The sequence below is a fragment of the Cynocephalus volans genome, chromosome 6 (genome assembly GCF_027409185.1).
Source record: "Cynocephalus volans isolate mCynVol1 chromosome 6, mCynVol1.pri, whole genome shotgun sequence".
Lineage (NCBI taxonomy): Eukaryota > Metazoa > Chordata > Mammalia > Dermoptera > Cynocephalidae > Cynocephalus > Cynocephalus volans.
In genome coordinates, this window is record NC_084465.1 from 8,409,681 (window position 1) to 8,434,427 (window position 24,747).

Consider the following 24,747-nt stretch of genomic DNA (forward strand, 5'->3'; position numbering starts at 1 on the left):
CTGACTCTCCACTCGCCTTATGAACACCACCAAGCCACTCTGCCCGCCTGAAGTCTCCCCACACCCCTCCATGAGACCCGTGAGTCTGTCACCACCAGGGATGGCGCAGGAGGACGGGTCAGTGGGACTCTAGGGTATGGGAGGCACGGGGAGGGACCAATGACTCCTCAAGGTCTCATTAGGTTTGAGGATGTCTGTATTTCTGGGCAGAATTTCCTGAAATGAGTGTCTCAGGAACGCAGGGACTGGTTGGTCACCCAGGAAGGACCTAAGAAAGGGCAGCCCTACCTGGGCAGGAGGGGGGCACAGAATCCACCGCATCCCGGGAAGATGCTCCTTAGCCAGGGGGAGATGGGACCGAGGGCTGCTCGGCCTCAAGTCGCTAAGATGAGCCGCCCGCCCCAGCCAGGGTCAGGGTCACGGAGGCTGGGCCGTGGGGGAGGGCGGTGGGGAAAGGGGGAGGGGAGGGAGGCGCGGGGAGGGCATCCGGCCCGGGAGCCTGATGGGGTGGGGAGGAGCCAGCGCTGCTGGAGGGGACCCAGGAGGGGAAGTGGGGGGAGATGGGGGCCGCCCCGCGGGACGGCGGGAGGAGACGGGGAGAGGCTGACGGGCCCAGGCCAAGACTCGTGCTGCGGGAAGGCAGAGAGGGGAGGTGAGCAGGGGACAGCGGGCCAGAGGGAAGCCTCTGCATGGACGGCAGGAGAGGGCGGGCAACGGCAGCAGCTCCGAGGCGAGACTTGTAAAGCCCTTGCTTTAAGGCAACACCCTGGTGTCTTTCCACTGGGAACCACCAGTACAGGCGAGGTTCTCTGGGAGGGTCACCCCTCAGGCGACCCCAGTGATGGACGGGGGGATGGGACCAGAAGGGCTGGGACAAGGGAAGTGGAGAAAGCCCCAGAAAAAAAGGCAAGGGAGGGAGGATCTGCCTGAAGCGGGAAAGCCAAGGCTGGGCCGCGGCGAGACCCCCATTGCTGGGGACAGGGTGGGGGTGACGGCAACGGCAGCCCCCGTGCCGGGAGGGTTAAGCATCCTGCTCCCACCCGCTCTGGGTCCCGCCCACGTTGTTTACGTCCTCCCCAAAATATTCAGCCTCCAGCCCGCTCCTCTCCGAGCCCCAGCCCCTGCCCCTCCCCCACGGTTCGCTGGGGCGGGGGCGGGGACGTCGTGCGAGCCCGAGACCGGGGACTGGGAGGGAGAAGCGGTCAGGGAGGAGAAGCCGGAGGTGGGGGCGGCGGAGGGGAACTCTAGGGACAGCGGGGAGGACAGGGGGTCAGAGACCGTGGGGACAGAGAATCGGCCAGCAGAGGGACGAAGGGTAGGAGTGGGCGGCAGGACTGCTTCCCGGGCCATCGGCAGGGAACTTTGCTGAAACTTTGCTAGCCCCAGGGAACAGTGCGGGTCAGGGGGAGGGAGCGGAAAGGACCAGGAGGACATCAAGGGCGATTTCGGGAAAGGGCCAGTTCTGCCTTCCTCCGTCTCTGCCCAGAGTTCTGCCAGGCATGGCCCCCGAGGGGCAGGGCAGGGGAGGAGGTGGCCCCCCGCTGGCACGAATCGCTGAGGACCCGTCACACACACACACGTTTTGCAGGCCAGGGTGACCGAGGGGAAGCCATGAGGCAGCTGCTGATCCCGCTGGCCCTGTGGCTGGCTGCGGTGGGCTTGGGCAGTGCCGAGCTCACGAGGGTCCAGCGCCGGGGCCTGCAGGTGGCCCTGGAGGAATTCCACAAGCACCCACCTGTGCAGTGGGCCTTCCGGGAAACCAGCGTGGACAGTGCGCTGGACACGGTTAGTGGCATGGCCTGGAGGCAGGGAAGAGGGCTGCACGTGGGGAAACCAGCATGCTCCCGGGAAGTGGCAGAGAAGTCGGGCTCTGTGAGCGCCCAGCTCTCTTTAGAGAGGCCGCTGCCACCCCAGCCACCTCCTTGGCTGTGCGGTTTCACTGTGGGGAGAAAGGCGGTCACACCCAGGGATTGCTTTGCCGCTCAGCTGGCTGCTGGCCCTCCTCTGTCTGTTGGTCTGTCTGCAGCTCTTCCCAGCCGGGACCTTTGTGAGACTGGAATTTAAGCTCCAGCAGACGAGCTGCCGGAAGAAGGACTGGAAGAAACCTGAGTGCAAGGTTAAGCCCAACGGGGTGAGTGAAGGGGTGGTGTGTGTGTGTGTGTGTGTTTGTGTGTGTGTGTGTGTGTGTGTGTGTGTGATGGGACACGTGTTGGGGGTGAGTGCATGGAATTGGGAAATCCTGCGGGAAGCCCTAAGATTGGAGACCCCACAATGAGGAGCCTCCCAGGAAGCGGAACTGGCTCAGTCTGAGCCCATGGTCGTGAGGGCAGTGGGTGGGCCGGGGGCCTGGAAGGCGAGGAGAGTGAGGCTTGAGTTACCCCCAGGACTCATCATCCCAGAGCAGGTTCACCTGTCTGAATTCCACTCTCAGGCTTCAGGTCACTGGTGGAACAAGCTCATGGTATGGGATTTGTCTGGTATCCACTCTCGGCCATTGAGTGAAGATGGCCCGGCCTGGGCTGATTCATAGCAGGGCTCCACTGTAATCAGCTACCTTGGGGGTGAACTCACGGCTCTGGGGGTGATCCCTGGGCTGGGAGTGCAGCAACCTGGGTTCTGGTTCCTGCTCTGCAAGCACCAGCCCTGGGCTTTGTGGGTTCTGTGAAGGCCTCAGTTCCCTCCATGTGCAAAGAAGGGAATTGGATTCTATCAGTGACTTTCAAACCTCTTGGTTCCGGGACCCTTTGGTTCAAATCAAATCTTACAAGAACATGTAAATGAATAGAATAGATGACAGTGGAGTGGCTCTGGTGGAGTCAGATGGGGAGAACCCAGCTAGAGAGGTTCTTGCCTTCACATCTGCACACATGTACACACACACGCCACATTTGCACCCTGGCATATACACTACACCCCATGCACATGTGTGCGCACACACAGCCATGCACATGCTTGTGCACGCACGTGCCACATACACCCTGCTTGGGAAGGATTCCTGCCTACACACACGCTAAAGTCCCATAGTTAGAAACTACAGGATTGTTTGAGTTCTGAAATTTCCCAGTCCTCAGGTGGGCTGTGCCTGAAACCAGCTGGCCCGCATGACCCCTTGCCCCCTGCTCTAGGGCCTGCCGGGGGAGCTAGTCCCATTTTGGGCGCCCCCAGCTCCCACCCTGGTGGTGCCGCATGCCCTCCTCACCCCTTTCCCTCACCCCATGCTCCCCTCCCAGAGGAAGAGGAAATGCCTGGCCTGCATCAAACTGGACCCCGAGGATAAAGTTCTGGGCCGGATGGTCTACTGCCCCATACAGACTCAGGCTCCACGGGTAAGACAGGCAGAGAAGAAGCAGAGGGGGCTGGAAAGACAGATAGAAGCTGGGCCTGTGGGAGAGGGAGAGAGGCAGAAGCCTGGATAGAGGGGAAGGGGGCGGGGGAAGGAGGGTCTCTGGGCCTGGTCCAGACATTCCCTGGGGGATGTAGAGGTGGGGCACTGCCCGCCCTCTCCAGGCACTGCCTGAATAGTTGCTGGCACTGGCAGGAACCTGAGCAGCACCAGGAGACCCAGTGCAGCAGGGTGGAGCGAGCTGGCGAGGACCCCCACAGCTACTACTTCCCTGGACAATTTGCCTTCTTCAAGGCCCAGCCCCCCAACTGAGCCCTGGACTGGTAGGCGGCCAGGAGAAGGGACGGCCCTTGGCATGAGAGTGGGCTGTGGGAGGAAGGGAGGGGATGGGGTAGGAGCCTGGGGAGAAACTGGGACTTGGACCAAAATGGCCTTCCTCACACAAATCTCAGTTTTTCCCTTTTCTCTAGAATTGCATCCAGCTTCCTAAACAGCTGCGGGTGGTAACCAGTGGAAGAGCCTACCCTCCCAGGGAGATGAACCCTTTCTATCCTGAGCTAATAAAACTGCTCCCCAAGTTGTGTTCTCTCCGCTCCTTGCGTTGTCCCCTTTCTCCATCCAGCCCACGGCAGGCCATCTGAATGAGAGGTCCTGGTGTGCAGGACCCTTCCTGTCACACCTCCAGGAAACAGCAAGTGGAGCCTCCTGAGCAGGACAGACCAGAAGTAAGCAGAGGAGCCTGAAGACGTAAAATGACAGGCAGCGACACCAGTGAAAACAGAGCTGTTTAATAGGGATTAGTGGGTGGGAACAGGCATAGAAGGCTCCAGGGAGGCACAGGACCGAGCCACAGTAGGCAGTCATCTGGATAGGCAGATATGGAAGGCGGGTGAGCTCCAACTTCCAGGAATGTTCTGGAACGCTCTACTCTGTCCAAACACTCCTAGGAGTGTGACAGGAGTGGGGCTGGAGGCGCGCCTATCCCTACCTTTTCCACTTGTGGCCTTAGGAGGAAGGAACTCTTCCCATTAAGTCTCAGCTGGAGCAGCCAGGATCAGCAGCAGCTGTGGATGGAGGCTCCACAAGGCCCTTTCCCCGCTGCACAGCATGTGCCAGCTGCCCGTGGAGAGCTTCCCACCTGCTAGAGGCACTCAGGAGGGGCGTCCCTGCAGTATGTGCAGGGAGGGTGGGGAAATGTTCCTGAAGCGGGAAGGGGAGGGCGAGGGTGAGGGGCTGCTGTCAGGACAGGGATAAATGAATAGCCCAGTTTCCAGGGCCAGTGACTGCCATGAGGAAACCGGGAAGACAAGTGCAGAGGCAGGGAGGGAGATATGGGCAGCCAGATCACCTGCTAGGCTTTCCTGGGCCATGGGGCACACTCAAAAGACAAAGGAAGAGGTAGTTCCTGCGGGGCTGAGTGCCTGCTCGGCCTGGGCCAAGCTGTCACGGGCCTGGCGGTCCAGGTCGTGGCACTCCTGCAGTGTGTCCTGGAACTGCCGGCAGGCCTCCTCCAGGATGGAGCTGCTCCGGGTCGTCCGGGACTCCCAGTACCCTTGCTCCACCCAGGGCTGGGCCTCAGTGGCTCTGGGGCCTGAGCTGGAGCTGGGGCGCAGTGAGCTGTCCAGGTCTCGGCACAGCTGGTAGAGCTCACTGCCACGCCCAGACACACGCTCCCCGTCGATGACTTTCAGGCCGGGAAGCAGCTCTCGGACCACCGCCCAGTAGGAAGGGCTAGCACACAGTGGGTTGCTGAGCCGGGCCAAAGGGTCCCGGAGCCGCAGGTACTCGAGGCACCGCAGCCCAGCCAGACACTGCAGCTGGCCAGGAGAGGCCAGCAGGTTGCCTGCAGCACTGAGACTTTGCAGGTTCTCACAGGCAGCCAGCGGCTCCAGCCCAGTCAGCCGGTTGTTGGAGACGTTGAGCACGGCCAGCTGGCGCAAGGAGGCCAGCGGGCCCAGGTGAGTGAGCGCATTGCCCGACAGGTCCAGCCACTCAAGGCCCAAGCACTCCCCCAGGCAGCCCAGGTCCGCCAGCCCCAAGCCTCGCAGCTTCAGCAGCAGGATAGACTCTAGGGCAAACTCGCCTGTGCATGACTTCAGCAGCTGGGGTGTGATGCGTGGCCCATCAGCCTCTCCGGGCTTTTCACCTGCAGGCTCCATGCAACAGAAGTCAGGTCTGGGCCTTGGCAGTGCTGTCACAAGGATGTGGGTGCCACTGGGGTTCAGTTGGCTGCTCTCCCCCAGAAAGGCACCCCAACTCTCTCCAGGCCAGCTCCAGGAGGCCTGTGTCCGATATCCCACTCAACGGCAAGCAGGTCCCTAGGGAGAGACAATGACACGATCAGGCAGGCCTCTCCCGAGCATGTCTTGTGTCCTGTGCAGCAGATGATGGCACAAAGCCTGGCCAGATTTACCACCAGATCCAACAGTCTCCACGGCCAGGAGAGACCTGAAGGCCAAGGTCTAAGGCACAGGCCACAAAAGCCCACGTGCCGGGAGCAGGGCGCAGGTCCCAGCCTGAGAGGAGTGGCCTGACTCTCCTTGGCTGGTTAGGGCCATGCTGGACAGATTCAGTCCCAACATTGTCAGTTCTTTCCATTTGTCCAACATAGACTTAGGACAAAATCTCATTACTTTACTTTTTCAATACCATTCATGATCCATCCTTCATACTAATTTTGAGGTGTTTCTTTTTTAAAAAGTTAAATTTGTTTTTGAGTCGACAACAGGTAACCATCCTACGATAGTCAATGCATATGCAACATAAATGACAGCTCACCGAACTTTCTTTTATTCACTCAGAAACGCTATCTCAATTTTTTGTAATATTAACAAATAATTCAAAATGATTTCTAGATGACAGGGACCAACTTGTGCTCTCTGGCTGCAGCTGTAAGCCCTATGGGGTAAGCCTTTAGTCACAGACAGGAAACTGAGGTCAAGGGACGGAAGGGACAGGCAAGCCCAGGTAAGTAAGTGGCAGCACAGCCCGTTCCCACACCGCTGCTCTCCCCACTCCACCCTGGCCTGCCAAAACCAGCTCCTTTGCTCTGGCAGCAGCTGCTCAGAGGTCAACAGGCTGCATTAATCATGATGTGCCAGACAGCACAGTGCCAACTACAGATATGACGTGATTTCCCAAAAGGGCAAGTTGGGGGAGGCTGGCTAGTCAAGGAGGTTGTTTTGGAAGGAGGAGCAGGGTGGCACCTCGGTGGCTGAAAAAGGGGGAGAGGGGCATGTCAAATCACCAGTGGCTGGGACAGCATGAGCCCAGGTGCTGGGGGGCAGCCTGCGGGAGGGACGGTGGTGATGCTGTCCAGAGGGGTTAAGGTCTAAGCAGAGAGGAAAATGAGAACAGACCTCTGCTCCCAGTGCAGCTTCCCAACCCTGCAGACTTTGGCCAGGCCCAGCCTCAGGCATCTACCAGGCCCGCAAAGCACCAGGGCATCACGCTCCCTGTGGTGGTTAGCACTGGGGGGTTGCAGCTGTTCACAGAACCTTTGAGTTTGCATAATCAGCGCCACTTTTTATCCCCCTCTCCAAGGAAACCAGGCCCAGAGCCTGGTCTGTTAGCTCCTCCAGCCCCCACTGGCAGGGATATTTAAAGGGCTCCCCACCAGGGGGCTTTGGGGAGGCTAAAATCATGCTGCACAGCCTCCCTCTACCCCATCCAAGAAAGGGAGGTCCTTATCCTCATGATCCCCGTTTCCTTACCTAGCTCCCCTCTATCCACAACACTCCAGCTCATTCTTTTTATACCTCATTTCTTTCCAAAAGGGACTGGAAGCATCTACTGAGAAGTGTGGATTCCCTCAGTGCAAATGGGATCTGCTGGGGTCTGGAAGCAGGAAGTGATGCTATCACTTTGCTTTTGATTAAATGCAAAGCCTGTGGGGTGGAGGGTGCAGGAGGAGCACCTTAAAGCCTGTTGTGGTATAAAAACATAAGCAAGGGATACACAGTTCAGCAAGTGTAGGAGACCGGTACCCGAGGGGAGACAGTAGAGAATTAATGAGTAAACACGTTTATGGGATTAGGAGGGTTTTTCCAAGCTGCTGGTCTGAGAAAAAAAACCCTAGTTTATTTCAGGTTCTGTTTATGAGTCAATATAAATAACATATTATACTGATTAAGCCAGTTATGTCTGGTACAGAGCTGTTTATAGAACACTTTCTGTTGCCATGGCACTTTGAAGGTTCAGGGCTAACTACTTATCAGCAAAGTAAAAGCATAAATTCCTCCTTTAAAAAGTTCTCAGGGTCCCAGGTTCATTCAAAGTCCAGATCTCAAGAAGAGGGAGGAGGGGGAGACAAGCAGATGGGCAGCCAGGTTTTGCTGGCACAATTCCAAGACAGCAAGGACCATGTCACCTTGCTGCCTAGGGCCTTACAAGCGAGGGCATGAGAAATGGGACAAGGGAACAGGACCTAGAACAACTAAGGATCTGGCAAGGTGACTGGCAGAGGCTCCCTTCTCAAACATCTGGTACACAGATGGGACAGGCTGAGGACAAGAAGACATCCAGCTATGCAGCAGTGAGCTCGAGTGACTGTGGCATTGGGCTGTGGAGGCAGTTGGTGCTCCAGGCTGAAGGGATCAGACACGATCAGCAGGGGGTGGTGGCTGGAGTCGAGGAGAGGCACGGGGTACGGACCTCTTGCAGTATGTGGAGGCCTCTCTCCAGGCGTTTGCACACCTCTGCCCCCACACTATCTTGGGGTGAAGGTGGTTAGGAGCCCCATGCACAGTGAGAAGTAGAGGGAGGGGGTGGAACTCAGGGGAAAGGGCCACTGCCAAGGCTGAATGAGTGTGAGTGTGGGAAGGATGCTGAGGAGCAGCCGGGAGGGCAGCGAGGCTTTCGCAGAGGGAGAGATGACATTGCTAAAATGCCCCACTGGGCTCAGGCAAGGTGAGGCTCACGACAGAGCTGCTGAGTGGGCAGTCCCAGGTGGAGGCCAGGCCAGGCCAGACTGCAACCGGAGGAGTGAATGCCCTGACAACCTGGGCTGCCTTTTTCCACAGAGAAGGTGGCATAGCGAAGGGAGGGAGAGAACCAGAGGAGTAGGCAGAGGGACACACGGAGGAGACAGCGGTTGTGTGTACTCACAGCATTAAAGCTGCGAGGAACATGGTTTACAGAAGAGAAAACAGAGCAGTAATACCCACCCAGGACAGAAATCCGGCCTTTCCCACCCCAAAGTGCCACCTGGGTAAGACTTGAGCCTGCCTGCCCTGTCCTTCCCTCACCACGACACAGGCTGCCTGGGTCTTGGTGACTGGATGAATGGCAATAGCACTGTGTGGTTGCAGCAAAACCGTGACCCTCACAGGCTCAGTGACCTCTGCCCTGCTCATGGTCATGGGTCACACCTTACATCTGCACACTGAAGCCAGGTAGCCCTGGGTAGGGCTGCAGACCACCCACTGCCCACCCACTTGGCTACCCTATCGAGCAGCAGGGCTGGAGGCAGGCAGTCGGCTCTGCACCAGGAGGATAGCCTCACGCGTGACTGCTGCCACTCTCCTCCAGAAAAAGGGAGCCACCCTTGTCCTACTTAGGGGGATAGACAGAGTCCTCTTGGCCCCAAAAGTAAGTAAGAAGGACTTGGTGACATGGATGACACTTGGGTATCCTGAGGGAGGCTGACTGTGAACAAGGGAAGACAAGCCCATTCCCTTGTTGAGTGTCAAGTTTACCTACCTAGGAAATGGGGCCAGAAAAACGATGCCTGTGAAGTAAGGCTGGGGGGAGAAATGGTTCAACCCAGAGCAGCCTCAGGTAAAGTCACCCAATCGCTTAGGTGGACTGGGGACCCTTCCTCCGCCCCATTCTCTCCCCTCTCCAAACAGTTTGGAAAAGGGTTTCTCCATCCTGGCATTCTTGTCATTTTGGGAAGACTAGGACTTTATCGTGGGGCTATCCAGTGCACGCAGGAGGTTTAGCAGCATCCCCGGCCTCTACCCACCAGACACAATAGAACCACCCCTCTTTCCCCCAGCTATGATAACCAAAAATGTCTTCAGACATTGCCAATGGCCCCTGGGGAACAAAACTGCCTCCAGTTGAGAAAAAAGCTCCAGAGCCCAAGCCTCCTAGCTTGGGACCTTACAGCTCTCTCACATTCTCCCCCCATCCCTGGTTGTCTCCCACTCTAGGCCTCCCCATCTTCTCCGAGACACTGGAGAGCAAGTTCAGTGATGCTGCCTGACAAAGGCACGGTGCCTCTTCCAAGAAGAGCTTGAACCACTCAAGGGACAGTGGCACAGACCAGCGTACAGCCCCTCAAGCAGCTTTCGGATGCATCCTATTCCTGGATCCCCTCTTCGCCCTCCATCCCCCAGCCATATGGAATCAGAATACTGGGAGCATGGCATAGGACTCTGCAGGGAGACGCCAGGCTGCGGCCAGGCACGCCCTGTCTTCACTACTCAGATGCACTTGATTCGGAGCAGGAGCCATTAAGGAGGTCCAGCTTCAGTCAGGGACCCTCCCCCAGACAAGACTCACCTCTCATCAGTGGAAGTCTGTGAAGACACCCTCCCCACCCCACTCCCCACTCCTGGCCACTGCAGGGAGAGAGGTTATCTAGGCAATCTGGAGGACTAATTCAAATCATGCTACTTCAGCCATTAAATATGTTTACAAAGCTTTATTTAAAATATGCAATTACTATACTGTTAAAATGAAAATACCACATGCAATATAGTACACAGGGTATAATCTCAACGTAAAAAAAAGGAAATACATCAATGTACAGAGTCTATCTCTGAGTAAAAGGATTATGGTTAATTTTTTCTGCTTCCTTAAGTTTTCAGTAATTTCCAAATGTCATAATGAATTAGTCATAGTGAAACATACAGGTAACAATTCAACCAGGAGACACAAGGTGACAGGCTTCCAGGGCTGCCAGCCCAGTGAGAGAGCAGTTTGTCCCTTACCCCCACAGCCACAGCCAAACTGCAAGTTAGGCCTGGGGCACTCACGCCAACTCTTCTGACCTCATCTCAAGGGCCACCGTTCCCAGTGACAAGCCCCCTCAGGCTACCTACACTTGAGTCCTGTGGCTGGCCTGCCCCAAACACACCTGGCCTCTCTCCCTTTCCTCTCCCATCAAATCCCATCCTTTCCTGGAACCTGGGCCCTCAGGTCCTGTACTCTACCCTAAAGGAACTCTGAGCAATCCATTTGTGGGCTCTATATGTATCTTTCTTGCTTATAAATAAGGGATTTGCCCTTTAAAAGTGGCCAGGGACAAGGGGAGGTAAGGGTGCTGACGAGTGGGATATATACTCAGCAACCTAGAGCCTGGGTAAGCTACTGAAGTTCTTTCTGAGGCTGCTTTCACTGTAAGAAGAAATGCCAAGATTTCCAGCAGTCTGGAAACAAACTACAGACAGCCCCTGACTTCTGATGGTCCAACGTATGATTTTTCAATGAAAGCAATACATATTTAGTAGAAACCATACTTTGAATTTTGATCTTGGGTTAGCAACATGCAATAGGATACTTCCCTTGTGATGCTGGGCAGCGGAGGTGAGTTGCAGCTCCCAGTCAGCCACATGATCGTGAGGGTAATCGACCAATAACTACAGTATACTATGTGGTCTCGGTTTTCTTGATATTGTGTTCTGTGTTTTTGCATCCCCTTAGGTCTACAAAATGCTCATCCTGTCTCCTGCTTCTAGTGAGAAGAGGAAGGCAATTTCTTTTTAAACTAAACTCTCAAGATAATTGCCCAGCACGAAGGTGGCAAGCCAGTAATGGCCATCATATGTGAGTTAGGACTTTTACAATTCACAATCTTAACCATAAAAAGCCAATGAGTGATGCAGTGAAATCATCAGCATTGGTTAAATCCACTGTCATCACAAACAAAGGAGCTGGGCCAATCAACAATATGGAAAAATTACCTGACACACGGATAAAGATTGGATACAGAAGCACGTACTGCTTAGCCTACTGATGGTCCAGGCTAAGGTTAGAAGCCTTTTCCACATGCTAAAAGAGCAAGCCGATGATCCTACCTGTACGCAAATGCTTTAAACAAGTCATGGTGGTTCCAGTGCTTCAAAGGCATCATAACTTTCATAATGTGAAGGTCAGCAGTGAGGTACCAGGTGCAGATACTGAAGTGCCTAAGCTTTTAAGGAAGAGCTGCACAGAATAACTGCAGATGAGAAAAATTTGCCAGAACAAATATTTGATGCCAATGAAATGAGCTTGACCTGGAAGCATTGCTGAAGCAAACAAACACCCATCGAAGGGACTTCCATTCAAGATGGCGGAATAGTGGTCCCCAGCATCACTCTCTCCCACAAATCAACCAATTTATAACTATAAAAAAGCAACCACAGCCAAGCTGGGGCCACAAGAGCTCAGGGAAAGAGGAGGAGAGACCTACAGAGTACATGAAGCTGGGAGAAGCCATGATGAAAGAAAAAACCCTCCAACCATTTCAAATCCTGGCTGCTTCCAGGCTGGAGCTGCTGAGTGCATGAAACAGGAACTGGCAAAAAGCCACAGCTGTGCCTTTCAGATGAAGTTGCTTGGAAGCAGCAGCGCAGAAGAGGGCCTTGGTGGCCCCCAGGCCAGCAATACCACTAATAGCGTTCCCATGGACCCACATAGGACCGAGGAGCCACAACTGAAAAGAAGGAGCCACTCAGAGGCCGGTGAGTCATCACAAGGGACTGGAGCATGGCCTGTCCCATGGAAGTGTTTGGAGCACAGGTGGTGGGGGAGACGGGATCACTGGGGGAATACTGGGGCACCGCAAGGACAACTGATATGTCCCCCAATCAGCGTAGGACCACTGAGAGAAGACTGGTCAGGAATATAGAATTGCATGGGGTGTACTTTGATAAGAAGACTCAGGCCCGGACCATTGTTTCTACACAACCCAGGCGCACCATATTTCACTAGAACCAGAAGTACCTATAAAGTCAACCATTAAAACCTGAGCTGCACAAAAAGCCTTCCCTAGGGAATCAGCAGCAAAGCAGCAATTTAGTTCAACCACAGAGCTCAAGTTCTGGTCCCCACAGGAAGTTCCCCCATTTTAGAAGTAAGCAAAGGACAACAAATTAGTTCCAGTGCAGAGTTTGAGTGGTGGGAACAGCAAATAATTCAACACAGAAATGAAAGAAAAAACAAAGTACCCACAACCAGAGACAAAATTTAATATTAACTAGTAAAGGTCTCATTTCACCAAAGAACACCTATAACACCTAGAAGGACAGGAAGTCCCCTGGGCTACCAAGCCAGAAAGGCAGAAGGGCCAGGGTCCTCAGCCATGCCCCCCAACACCTGCAACCAGCCCCGAGGGTGGGGGCCTTGGGTCTCAGCCACACACCCCCAACAAGTGCAACCACCTCAGCGATGACCACTCAGCTGCCAAAGGAAATTCCCTGGGCTCTCGCAAGCTGGGGTGGTGGGAGGCCTCGGGCCTTTGTCACACTCCCCCCCAACACAAGCAACCAGCCCAGCAATGACCACTGACCACCGAGCCGCAGCAAGAAGGGCTCTGGGTTCCCAAGCTGGGGTGGTGGGAGGCGAGGGCTTTTGTCACACCCCACTGACATCTACACCCAACCTGGCAATGACCAAGCCACCGCTGTAAGTCCCGCAGTCTTCCCTGTGGGGGTGCCACAGGCCTCAATCTCGCCCCTCCTCCTTCCTCTTCTTCCATCACACTTCCTTCTCCTTTCCCCTCTCCCTCTCCCTCCCAACTGCTCTGCAACATCATAGAATGTAAAAAAACAATATTAATAAAATAAAATAAAACACATGATAAAAATACTGACTTTTACACATGAAGATACTAAAAAGCCTCATGCAAAAATTATATACTCAGTGATTACTCAAAAAACAAACAAACAAACACTCATCAAGGGTCCAAGATAATGCAAGGATTCAAGGCATTCAAAGACTGTGTGTCCCTGATTTTGGGTGAAAATGGTGTAGGGTACAAATTAAAGCCTTTCCTCTACCACTTGGAGAACCCTAGAGCATTCAAGAATGTGAGCAAGCACACAATTCCTGTATATTATCGCCATAACAAGAAAGCCTGGATGACATCAGCATTGTTTAAAGACTGCTCTTTGAGGAATGGCCAGTTAGTTCTGTTGGTTAGAGCACCACCTTGTAACACCAAGGTCAAGGGTTCAGATCCCTGAACCTGCCAGCTGTGAAAAAGTAAAAAAAATTAAAAAAAAAAAAAAAAGACTGGTCTTTGTAACTGTTTTATTCCGCAGGCAAGAGAATATTGGAAGCAAAACAACATCTCATGCAAAATTCTTCTGATCTCAGACAATGCTCCATGGCACCCACAGCACTTCGGCGACATGCATCCTGATGTAAAGGCTGTGTATTTGCCCAACACAACCGCGCTCATTCGACCAATGGACCAAGGTTCAACGGTTGCCTTCAACGCATTTTATTTACACCAAACGTTTGCGCAGGCTGCTGAAGCAACTGAATCTGGCCAAACACTCTGAGAGTTTTAGAAAGGTTTTTAACCTTCTAAATGCTACCAGGAACATCACTGCAGGATGGGAAGAAGTAACACAATGATGTATGAATGGCATGTGGAAGAAAGTTTTGAAGACACACATGAACACATTTGAAGGCTTTAACAAAGATTCTGCTGCTGCTGAATAGTAACAGGATATTAGTGCCTGGGAAACACCTAGAATTGGACACTGATGAAGAGGATACTCATGAACTTGTTGGCATTAATGCGAAAAAGCTTTCCAATGAGCAGCTGATCAAACTAGAGGAAGAAGTAAGAAAGAAGGTGAGGCAGAGGAAGAAGTTACACCTGAGGCACCAAGAAAGTTCATAGCACAGAAGCTGGCAAAGGCATTTGCTACCATCAGCAGTGGTGTACAGATGTTAGAAGAAATGGATATCAATTACAAGAAATTTGTAAGAGCTGACAGGCAGATATTAGATGCCCTTGCTTGCTATAGAGAAATACATAATGAAAAAAAGGAACAAACTGTAAAGTCAAGCTTGAAATCTCCTGAAGATCACTATGACTGCTAACCCATCTACAAGCGTCAATGCCCCAGTGCCTTCTACCAGCTATTCTTGAGGCCCATCAGAAGGGAGAGAAATCAATGACCCTGTCGCTGTGGCATCTCCATCTTCCAGCTGATTTTAGTTGAATGCTTCTTCAGACCCGGTGTGCTTTCAGCTGTGGATGTTAATGGTGAGTACCATACAGCCATTCTGTTTTTCACTTTCAGAATTCAATAAATTATGAGATACTCAACGCCTTATTATAAAATAGGCTTTGTGTTAGATGATTTTGCCCAACTGCAGGCCAATGTAAGTGTTCTGAGCACAATTAAGATAGGCCAGGCTAAGCTATGATGTTCACTAGGTTAGGTGTATTAAATACATTTTCAATTTATGATATTTTCAACTTACAATGGGTTTATCAATAGCTTACCAGGATCTAGGTGGCTGTGTATATCCTACCTGCCAGCACACGCCTCCCCTTGTCCCTGGCCATTTTTTAAAAAAGCAAGCCTCTTCAAGGTATGTGTCCATTTATCCACATGGACAAGTTGTATGTAAGGTCCTCAATACCCACTATTATTTCAGTAGAACATTACGTTTTCTAAAACTGTTTAATACAAGCCATAGTCACTTATGAACACAGTAAACCTTTCCTGTGCTCATGTTGCTAGATATGAATGAGGCAACGGGTAGACAGAAAATGACATCTCCCAGGAAAAAAAATATGGCAGTTTGTCAAGAATTGAGAAACTGTCCCCATTCTTACCAATTAGGTTTAATATTCTGGATGTCCCCATCTGATGTCTCAGGATGCGACACTCTGCTCTCTGTTTTCACCTACTGCAATTTCCATGGGTAGGTTTTGAGGGCATCAGGCTGTGAAGTGCTCTTCAAAGCTCCTGAGACTCCAGGAAGCCATGGACAGGATGACTGCCTACACCCCATCCATGTCTGCCCATCCACACATGCTGGGCAGACTACAAGGTCTGTTCCACCTTGGCCAGGTTGCTACCGGAGAAGATAAGGGGAGGTGGGGTATAGTTGGGGAAGTTCTCCAGGTTGGTCTTCAAGAAGAGGAGATGCTCAACGGCCTCCACTTGGAGAAGGGAGTTCTGTTCTATGATGGTGGGGCTGTGCAGGGAGGCAAAAATACTCTTAGAGAAGGCTCTTGTTGGGGGGCAAGACAGGTAGATAGTGGCCAGTCTGGCCAGTGCTGGCCAGGCTTCACGCTTCTTTTCCCAGTAAGCCAGGGGGTCCTCCTGGGCTCCAACAGTCTCATTCTCCCGCAGGTACTTCTTGATGATGATGCTAGCTTGATGGTTCTCAGTGGCCAATGAAGCCCCGCTCCTCTCAGATGCCAACAGCCCCACACTTTCCAGCCGCTCCAGCAAGCTCTTCTCCCTCTGAACTAGCAGGAAAGACCCGGAGCTGCTGCTTCTCTTCAGAGGCTCCTTCTGGCTCTTTCCCTCAGCCCCAGAGCTCCTGGCTATTCTGCTGGTGACCACAGGCGGACCTGTGGGGCTCTGCAGGGATCCTGAGATGGGCAAAGCATATTCAGATACCATAATCTCCTTCACCTTGTATACAAGAACTTGTTTCCAGTGGTCAATGTCGGCCCCCACGGGCAGGATGGCCTCAATCTTGCTCTTGAAGCGGGGATCCAATAAGGTCGCCAGCACAAACTCCTCACGGTAGAAGAGCTCATTGAGCTGACAGTCTGTGGAGAGCTGCAGGGCCAAACCCTCAGCCAGCCGGATGGCTGCACCCACCTCCCCGACACTCTGCTCTTCAAAGCACCCATGAACCTGCTCCAGGAAGATATGCAGGTAGCGCAGCTGGGGCAGCACCTGGCTTAAAGAAGCCTGTGCTGTGCTCGCCTCCTGGACCACCATCTGGAAGGGCTGCAGGAGCTTGACCAGACTGTCCGTCAGGCTCCAAAACGTGGCAGACAAGGCCGTGCCAGTCTTCCCCAGCTGGTATTTTTCCTCATATGCCTGAAGGGGCTGCTGCTGCTCCATCAGCCATTCCATCAAGTGGTAGGCCGAGACCCAGTGGTCTGAGAGTTCCTCAAAGGGCTGATGGGCTGGGAGGCCACACTGGTGCTGGAGCTGGGCAAGGAGCCTCCGGGCCTCCACAGAGCCTTGGAAATGGTTGCAAATGGCCCTGGCTGTGCCCAGGATGATCTGAGCACTATGATGGTGATGCAGAAAGTTTCTCACCACAGAGTCTAGGCAGTGGATGAAACAAGGGATGTGAGTATAACCCTCAACCCTCACTGCCTGCTCCAGGCTGGGGCAGCCGCCTGACACCAGGAACCCTGCTCTCAGGGAACCGCGACCCAGCCACAGGCTGATCTGCTCCAGCAGCTCCAGCTGCCCATCCTCTGCAGCTCTCTCTGGGGTCAGGCCTCGGACCCAGAGCACAGCTTGCTTTCTTGGGCTCCCCGATGGTAGTGGCCTGCTGTCCGGCTGTGTGGCTACCCAGTGGGCAGTGACAACCACATAGTTGACAAACAAGTCCTGAGCTGACATGGAGGTGGTGAGGTGAACACGGCCCCCCTCAGCCCACTGCATCTCCTGCAGCACCTGCTCACCCACAGCCTCGTGCAGCAGGGGCAAGGCTTTGTCAGAGAAGAAGGCCAGAGAGGGCAGGTGGTAGCAAGCATCGACCTGGGCCATGAACTTTCTGAAGGGCTGGGACGAGATAAAGGAGAGTGGCAATGCCAGGCTACAGAGCAGCTCTGCAATGCTGTGGTTCCAGGCCTGTGCTTGGGGCTGATTGGGAGCATATATGCCACAGTGGTTGTCCCTGACTGCTGTGGGGGAAGCAGGCAGGGGTGGTGAGTCCAGGAACAGCTGCTCAGGCTTTCCTAAGGCCAGTTCCCTGTCACTGCCTTCCAAGGGTGCAGCATCTGGGCTGCATGTTGGAGCCAGGAGCCCCTGAGGGGCAGGGCTGGTGGTAACTGGTGGCAAGCCCTTCTGCTGTGTCCCCTCCTCTCGGCTGGCTGTAGCTGGCCTTCTTTCCCATTTCAGCCCATGCTTACTTGCCAAGTGACGGACAAGGCCCGAGGTTTGGGACCGCCCCTCAATTTTGCCCTGTCGGATGCTGGTGTGACACAGGCTACAGATTACATGGCAGTTGTTCTTGCTGTCAAGGGTAAAGAACTGCCTGACATCTGGTGTGGGCTTCAGACCCGTGGCATGCAGAGGGTCCACGGAATGTGGGACAGAATCCAAGCCCTTGGTCTCTGCTTTTATAGCTCTGACCAGCTTTTTCAAGCAAGGGGGCTTCTGGAGGCTCGGCTGAGGCCGTGACTTCTCCCTCACACCAAGAGGCAAATGCTGCTTCTTCCGTTTCTTGAGGAGTCGCACCTTTCTGGCCACACAGGCCGTGAAGACATCAACTTGCCTTGCTTCCTTGCTCTCGCTTGACTGGCTCCCCTCCAACCTGTCTGGACTGGTCACATGGGGGGACTGGGGGAAGGTCTGGACCAGAGCTGGGATAGAAGGGGCCCGGCCAGAGCTGAGCAACGGGGACCTCGACTTCCTTCCTGTCTGCTCCCCTCCTTCTCTCTGTCCACGTGACTTCTGCCTGGATGCCTTCTTCTTCTCAGGCTGCAAAGGGGGCTCCTGCCCAAGCACAGGTTTGAGGCCATGGACTGCAGAGTCTCCCTTTGGCTTACTCTGCCCAAGGCTAGCCCGGCACTTGGCATGGCAGGTGACTGGGTGAAGACCAGGCCTCCCCAGGGAGCAGGTTTTTCTCTTCTTGCTGCAGGCAAGTAGGCCAAGGGCACCTTCTACCTGCCTTTCCAGGAAAATTTGGTCCAGGTCAAGTGAAAGGACTGATGTGCCACTGGGCCAAGGGCAAGGTCCGCTGTTTTGCAGGGACAGGTCCCTTTCATGATTCTTTTGGGAAGCAGAGTGTCTGATTTTCCTCCTGTGGCCACTGCCAGCCTTTTCCTCTATGTCTATAAAGTCAAGTTTGACCTCAGTCTCTGGAAGGCCCTCCCTGGCAGTCCAGTCAAGTTCATGAGGGATGCTGGTAGCTCTGGTGTTGTGCTCAGGGCCAGGACAAGCCAAGGTGGCAGCTGGGATCTTGGGTGTGGTCACAGGGGAGTCAGCACACACTCGGGATTTCTGCCCCACTGATCCTGAAGGAGCCTGTCCTTTGGGAGGCTTTTCGATCTTTTCCACTTCCAACATGCTTGGGAACCTGGGGAAATGAAAAGATGGGCCTAGGCTGCAAAGCAAGATGAAAAGAATGGCTCTCAGCTGCACTGCTTAACTGTGATGAGCACTGAGGAGGAGGTAGCCCAGATGGGAAGAGAGAAGACCCAATGTGTAGCAAGAGAATACAAAATCAGTCCCAGGACAAAACTCTCCAGACTACACACTCTCCTTGGCAGAATGGGGCACTCTAGCACCAGACCCCCACAGCCTTCTGCACACTAATGGTTTCTGTGTCCATCTTCTTTGACAAACCGACTGATTTTTCTTTTTTCTTTCATTGTTTATTGAGAACCTAGGAGGCACTTGGCAATTTTTCTATGTGTTAGATACACTGTAAGGTAGGCAAGACCCTCTGTATTCGTGTGGCCTCCATACCGGTGGGAGAGAGACATGAATAAAAGATTCATACTCACAACACATAGAACTAGAGCCACGGTGAGGGTATGAAGGACCACATGGTGCTGTGAAGACCCTAAGGAGGGGACTGACCTTGCCAAGTCACAAAGGTTTGCCCAGAAGACAGATCAGAACTGGCTGCTTTGAGTGCTGGCCAAGAGGGGACAGAGCTTCTCTGGTCTCTGTGTCCTGAGCACCTGTGCTGCACCTGGCACCTAGGAGGCCACGGCAAATGTGCAATGTAGCTCAGCAGCTGTTAAAGAAAGCAGCCTAAGCCAGAGGCCTTGCTCATATCCCTGAAACTCCTTCCCTAGACGTCAGCCTACCTCAGAGAACACAGACTGGGCAGCTCCCTAACGCCCTGTGTCCTCTCTCCTTTCTGTAACAGAGAAACTCCTGGAAAGACTGTTTATAATTTCTCACCTCCCATTCCCCTTGAAACCCACTCCTCTATGCTCTTGCTAAGGCAACCAGTGACCAACTTGTCACTAACTCAAATGGACTTTCTGCAACACCTGAAGCCCCTGCCTGCTTCTTCCCTTTCAAATGCTGTTTTCCCTGGGCCCTGGAACACCACATTTTCTGGTTTTCCTCTCACCTCTCTTTTTCAGTCTCTTTTCTGGTCCCCTCTTCCTCTGTCTGTTCGTTTCGTGACATTTCTCGGGCTGCTTTTGTAGGCCCTCTGCTCTCATTTGACACAATCTCCAGGGTCATTTTCTTTCCTCCATGACTTGATTACTATCCACATACAGGCCACTACCATGTCTCTTTCAGGCTCACAACTCTTTCTTAAGCTCCCCCTCATCTCCTCTTCCCACTCAATCTTGGTAAATGGGATGTCTGTCCACCTAGATGCTCAAGCCCAAAACCTAGGTGTGATCCTCAATTCCTTTCCTTCTCATTCATTTTCCTGGAGATTAGGTCAAGTTCAGGAGAAAAGAGACATGAAGAAGTCAGAAGAGAAATAGGTAGAGGAATGAAAAGCAAATGATAGGGAAGGAAAAGCCCAGTGAACTAGGATGTGTTTCCTTGGGAAAGGGAAGATTCAGAGGAAGATGACTTAATAATCATACCACGAATATCTGAAAGTAAGTAGGCTTCATCTCTTCAGATCAGAACAAGACCTAGATTAGATAGGAAAAGATTGAAAACCCATACATTCTGACACTGAGTGATGTTAAACATTAAGGACCACCAGAGATGGCAGGGCTCCCTCTAACAAGTGACAAGATGGCTTAGGTGACTCAAGTGAGATTCTGCCCAGAGAGAGGAGCTCCTTCCAGCCAGAGGAGTCTCAGATGGGTTAAGAAGCAGGAGCTTCAAGCCCACCTCTCAAGCACTCAGTTAGCCCCCAACAAATCGAATGAATAAGGCCCCTGTGAGGTGATGCCTGTGGAGGGGCTGAATAAAGGTGCAAATGAAATGCAAGATGCTGGTCAAGACCCAGAAGAACTGCTGTTAGAACTGCAGGGGACTTACCTCACCTTTTATCTCATGCCTGAGAAAACTACAACCAACAGTGTTAACATCCAGGCGTCCAGGAGCAGTCTGTGAGATCTGTCACCATCAATAAGGACACAGAACAGGGCGTGAAACCAGGCCCTGCCAGACAATGGTATAGAAAAGGGAAAAACCTGTCTGTCAGGACTGTGGCCTGTTCATACCCTGAAACCTTCAATTTGAAGACCTACGAGTTTAACTCAAGGCACCAATCCTGTTGTTCCCCAATTAGCATTGTCCCATCAGGAACTCTATACTCTGCAGATATTCTTCACACATTTAATCATTTAACAAAAATTTATCAATATCTATAATGAGCCAGCACTGTGCTCTCAAGATCCAAATATAGGAGAGTAACTGCCTGGTTTGCACCTGGGGCCAGGAAGAGAAGGCAACGTGGAAGCAGGTTCATCACATTAGAGCAAGGGAAAGTGGGGTACAGGACTAATAGGCAGGGAGACAGAGGCCGCCCAGGGAGGGCCCCAGGCTGACCTAATGTTAAACAGACTCTTTCACACTGAAGAGCTTGGATTTTGTTTTGTAAGGGGTTGTTTACCTTATCTGCTCCAGGATCTTTAATTCCAGACAGACCCGTTGGGTATATGTGGGATCTAGTCCAATCACTGTACATCAGTAATGCCGCCCTGTTCTCTTCCACTGGAGCACATCAAGATGACAGCAAGGCTGATGTTGTTGAGAGCCAACCTTGAATCTGAATCAATCTAAAATGTAAACTTTCTTCGGATCACAGCACAGGCCAGCCACCAAAAAAACAAACAATTCAAAAATAAACAAAAAACAAACAAAAAATAATAAAATGTAAATTTCAAGAAAAAAAAAAGAAAGAAAGAATAGAAAATCATCCACAAATTCCAGTACTTTGACTATTAGTAAGAAGCTACTTGTGACACACATCACCACAGGTGACCAACCCACACTGGAGAACTACAACCACAACAAGGGTTTCTAAGCCAAGGTGTGGCATGCCAAGCTGATCACACAGGCAGCAGCCACTCAAGAGGCAGGCACATCACTGGGAACCAAGAGGTAAGGAGGGCCAGCGCAGGGTAATGAGGGAAGGACAATTTGTAAAGCTATTCAGGAGGTAGACTATGCTTGATTGAGATGTGGAGGAAGAAGGGAGAGACTCCCTAGTGATCCCATTTACTCATACAAGTCAGTTTTGGATATACTGAGTTTGAGGTTCTGCTGGAACAAATCTTCAGGCAAGTTTCCACAGAAACTGAAGGAAAAAAATAGGGAGAAGAGAGTGGAGGGTGCTGCCCTGGTAACCCTGGCAATACAGGGAGGCAGAAGATGAGCAAACCTCAAAGACAACTGAAGCAACGGGGAGAGACAAAGAAAAACCAAAAGAAAGTGATGTTAGAGAAACCAAGGAAAGAGACTTCCCAGAAAGGAGTGATCAACGGGGTCAAAGGTCACTTCACTGGCAGTGCAGTGGGAAGGGTGGGAGAAGCAGGCACTTGGGATGCTGGGGTGGGGATGGGAGGGAAAGGATTGGTTGTGTCTCCATACAGAGAAAAGGTGCAATGAGGAGAGGTGAGGCCAACCACACAGGAAAGAGGCAAAACCAACGGCAGGAGCTTCCAGAGGGAAAAGGGATCTCCAGGGCACAGGTGGTGGATAGGATTAGCCTCTGAGGCAGGAAGGAATCTTACATGTTTTGACCGAGGAAGGAAGCAGGATAGCTTTGGTGGCAGGCAAGTCTTTGAGTGGTGGTACGGAGGGAACTGAGGCAGTTTATGCCTGAGAGCCCATTGATTCCCCAGGGGAGCCATGTTTGTAAAGGCAGCAACCTGCGGGATGAGTGGTCGGTCTTCAGCAGTGTTTGGCCTGGGATGGGCGATGCCTCAGCATATGCACTGGATCAATAAATTAGACTTTCTCCTAATTGCTCTTGCCAACCTTTTCCCACGTGCATGCCCAGAAGGAAAGGGGCCACTCTTGTGCGTGCCTCACCCCAGGACCTGTGCCAAGCTCAAGCCACCCTGGGCATTCCATAATGATGCCAGACCTTTCTCAGATCTCACTGTGCCCAGGCCACCAGCCCCTCTCCTCTCACCCCCTGTCCTGGGGGAGGAGGGAGTGTCTACTCCCCGCACCACCCCCCAGAGGACTTTAATGCACTTGCTGGGCCCTCAGGTCCTGGACTCCCTCACCCCCACCACCTGCGAGGAGACTGAAAGGTGGGGAGGAAGAGAATACAGCAAACCACTACATAATTTTGGGTTTTGTTCCACATGCAAATTTGGCTTCTTACAAAATCTGAGGGAAACGTTTGAAACAATAGTCATCATCATTAGACTTCACGGGACTGCGAGGGTTACAGGAGTCAGCATCTGCGACAGGACCGGGGCAGGTCTGGCACAGGGGCTGATGGGCGGAGCTGGCTCTAGGCACGGGGGCGCTGCGGGGAGCGGGCTCGCCGAGGAGGGGCCGCCCCTCCCCGAGCCCCAGCTCCCGGTCCGTGAGCGGGGGACGGCGACGACCCCGCCCGGCTCACCTCAGGCCAGGTTCCGACGGCAGTCCGCCGCCCGCTGAGCCCGCGCTGGCCAAGCCGCGAAGCCGGACGCGGCTCCGCACCGCAGTCGCCGGCGCCTTCTCGGCCGCTGAGAAAAAGCCGCCGCCAGCGCCCCGCCGTCGCGCTCCTCACCGCACAGCGGGCGGGAGTTCCGGAACGTGCCAACCGGCTGGCGAGAGGCCAGGGGGACCCCGGGTTCCGGGGAGAGCAAGAGGCCACTTCCGGGAGCGCCAGCCCGACATGCGCACCCCCGCCCCGGAGTTGGTACATTCCTCCAGCCCACCGCCGCCCAAGGCGCAAGCGCGGGAGGCCGCGGCCGGAAGCGGTGGAGTCGGGGCGAAACGAGGAGTCACGCTGTGGAGACCCGGACCAAGATTCCTTAGAATTAGTGCGGTAGTTAGGACTGGTTTACACTATGGCATTGCGGAAAGCACTTACACGTCCTTATTCGGTACATATTTGGTGGTGGTCACTGTGCCAGGCTCCGGGTCGATGGTGGCCTAGGTTTCCTCCTCCACAGAGGGGGTCTCAGGTCTCCTTCCACTGGGCCCTCTGTTCAGTGTGAGTCTCAGTTCCCGTGTGCGACACATTTCTCGTCCGCACGTGCAGATGGAAGGGGTCACAATGGCAGATTCACACGTTGGGGGTGTCCCTGCCTGGAATGCTCACCCATAATTTAAAGAAACCAACCCAGGATGTCTCCTGGGACACGTACCCACTGCCCAGTGTTGAAGCAAAACACTTCAGTCTGTAAGGAAATTTAAATGAGGCATTTATTAGATTTGCAAACGTGGGAGACCACGTCTCTGCGTGATTATGTGAGTCTGCCCAAGACAGAAAAGGTGATGATAATTTACCAATATCTTGTAATGTTGAAAGCTCTTTGACTTCCACATATACATGCTAGAGAAGTTCCAGCACATGTGCACGAAGGCGTATAAAGGGATGCTTACTACTTGTAATAGGAACACCTGGAATCAATGAAAGTGTCATCAATAGGGGAGCAGAAAAAGAAAATGTACGGTATATCCCTAATGAGCTAGATCTATATGTAATAATATTGTGTCAGTCAGCTATGTTGCAATAATGCTGCATAATAAAACACCCTAAAACTATGTGACTTACAACAACAAGCATTTAAGTTTTGCTCATGTGTCTCTGCATCAGCTGGGATTTGGCTGATCTAGCCTAGGCTTGGCCCGACTTGGCTCCAGGTCATTTTGTGATTCGTCTGCTGCACGTTTCCACTTCCCTGGGCCAGTAAGCCACCCAGGGCATGAATTTCGAATACGAAGGCAGAAGCACAAGCCAGCTACACTATGGGCAACTAGAGCTGGGGAAACTCTGAGAGCCAGTTTACATACCAACTCACATCAGCCATTGGTTGAAGACTGTGAGCCTGGTGATCATTTCCTGATGGCACATCCAGCCTGCTGCAGGGCGACACAGGGAAGAATGCTGGTGCTGGCAGGTGGAAGTTGTCCACACCCTCCCCCACCCCGTGTACATGAAAGTGTTAAGAGCAAGAATAGGAAACACATTGACAGTGTCTATCATAGACTTGTCTACTACAGTCTGTCATCATAGTTTTGCTCTTTACTAATATCATAGGTAATAGTGGAGTGACACTTGTTTTAATTTGCTTTCCTTGATTATAAACGATGTTTAGCATCTTTTCATGCTCAAAAGTCTTATATACTTCTTTTGCAATT

At 52.9% G+C, this 24,747-nt stretch overlaps 3 protein-coding genes across 11 annotated transcripts; 1 reads left to right on the forward strand and 2 right to left on the reverse strand.

The window, feature by feature from the left end:
- Positions 1-568: 568 nt before the first annotated feature.
- On the forward strand, positions 569-3,920 carry RARRES2 (retinoic acid receptor responder 2). Of its 6 annotated transcripts, none has more exons than XM_063099195.1 (6): positions 569-652; positions 1,589-1,785; positions 2,027-2,131; positions 3,231-3,326; positions 3,539-3,666; positions 3,814-3,920. In XM_063099195.1, exons 2-5 carry the CDS (start codon positions 1,612-1,614, stop codon positions 3,653-3,655), a joined length of 492 nt encoding a protein of 163 aa, XP_062955265.1. In that variant the 5' UTR covers positions 569-652; positions 1,589-1,611; the 3' UTR covers positions 3,656-3,666; positions 3,814-3,920. The 6 variants fall into 6 exon arrangements, with proteins under 6 accessions (XP_062955265.1, XP_062955266.1, XP_062955267.1 ...); XM_063099196.1 differs by lacking the exon at positions 569-652 and adding an exon at positions 657-739; XM_063099197.1 differs by lacking the exon at positions 569-652 and adding an exon at positions 657-730.
- Positions 3,921-4,115: 195 nt separating this feature from the next.
- Positions 4,116-23,204, reverse strand: LRRC61 (leucine rich repeat containing 61). 4 transcript variants are annotated; one of them, XM_063099185.1, is made up of 4 exons: positions 23,018-23,204; positions 22,173-22,310; positions 21,050-21,227; positions 4,116-5,661 (listed from the first exon to the last, which is right to left on the reverse strand). In XM_063099185.1, the coding sequence occupies exon 4, from the start codon at positions 5,500-5,502 to the stop codon at positions 4,723-4,725; it is 780 nt and encodes a 259-aa protein (XP_062955255.1). In that variant the 5' UTR covers positions 5,503-5,661; positions 21,050-21,227; positions 22,173-22,310; positions 23,018-23,204; the 3' UTR covers positions 4,116-4,722. The 4 variants fall into 4 exon arrangements, 3 of the variants coding, with proteins under 3 accessions (XP_062955255.1, XP_062955253.1, XP_062955256.1); XR_010023841.1 differs by lacking the exons at positions 21,050-21,227; positions 22,173-22,310 and having other exon boundaries at positions 4,116-4,207; positions 4,332-5,661; XM_063099183.1 differs by lacking the exons at positions 21,050-21,227; positions 22,173-22,310.
- On the reverse strand, positions 15,326-16,260 carry LOC134379882 (putative protein ZBED10P). Its single transcript, XM_063099182.1, has one exon. It carries the CDS (start codon positions 16,258-16,260, stop codon positions 15,346-15,348), a length of 915 nt encoding a protein of 304 aa, XP_062955252.1. The 3' UTR covers positions 15,326-15,345.
- Positions 23,205-24,747: the final 1,543 nt, after the last annotated feature.

Bases quoted from the DNA above. Each gene is read 5' to 3' on its own strand.
- RARRES2 (XM_063099195.1), top strand. From the start codon at position 1,612: ATGAGGCAGCTGCTGATCCCGCTGGCCCTGTGGCTGGCTGCGGTGGGC. The intron at 1,786-2,026 runs GTTAGTGGCATG...GTCTGTCTGCAG, and splicing joins TGGACAGTGCGCTGGACACG to CTCTTCCCAGCCGGGACCTT. The intron at 2,132-3,230 runs GTGAGTGAAGGG...CTCCCCTCCCAG, and splicing joins GCAAGGTTAAGCCCAACGGG to AGGAAGAGGAAATGCCTGGC.
- LRRC61 (XM_063099183.1), bottom strand. From the start codon at position 5,502: ATGGAGCCTGCAGGTGAAAAGCCCGGAGAGGCTGATGGGCCACGCATC.
- LOC134379882 (XM_063099182.1), bottom strand. From the start codon at position 16,260: ATGGTGGTCCAGGAGGCGAGCACAGCACAGGCTTCTTTAAGCCAGGTG.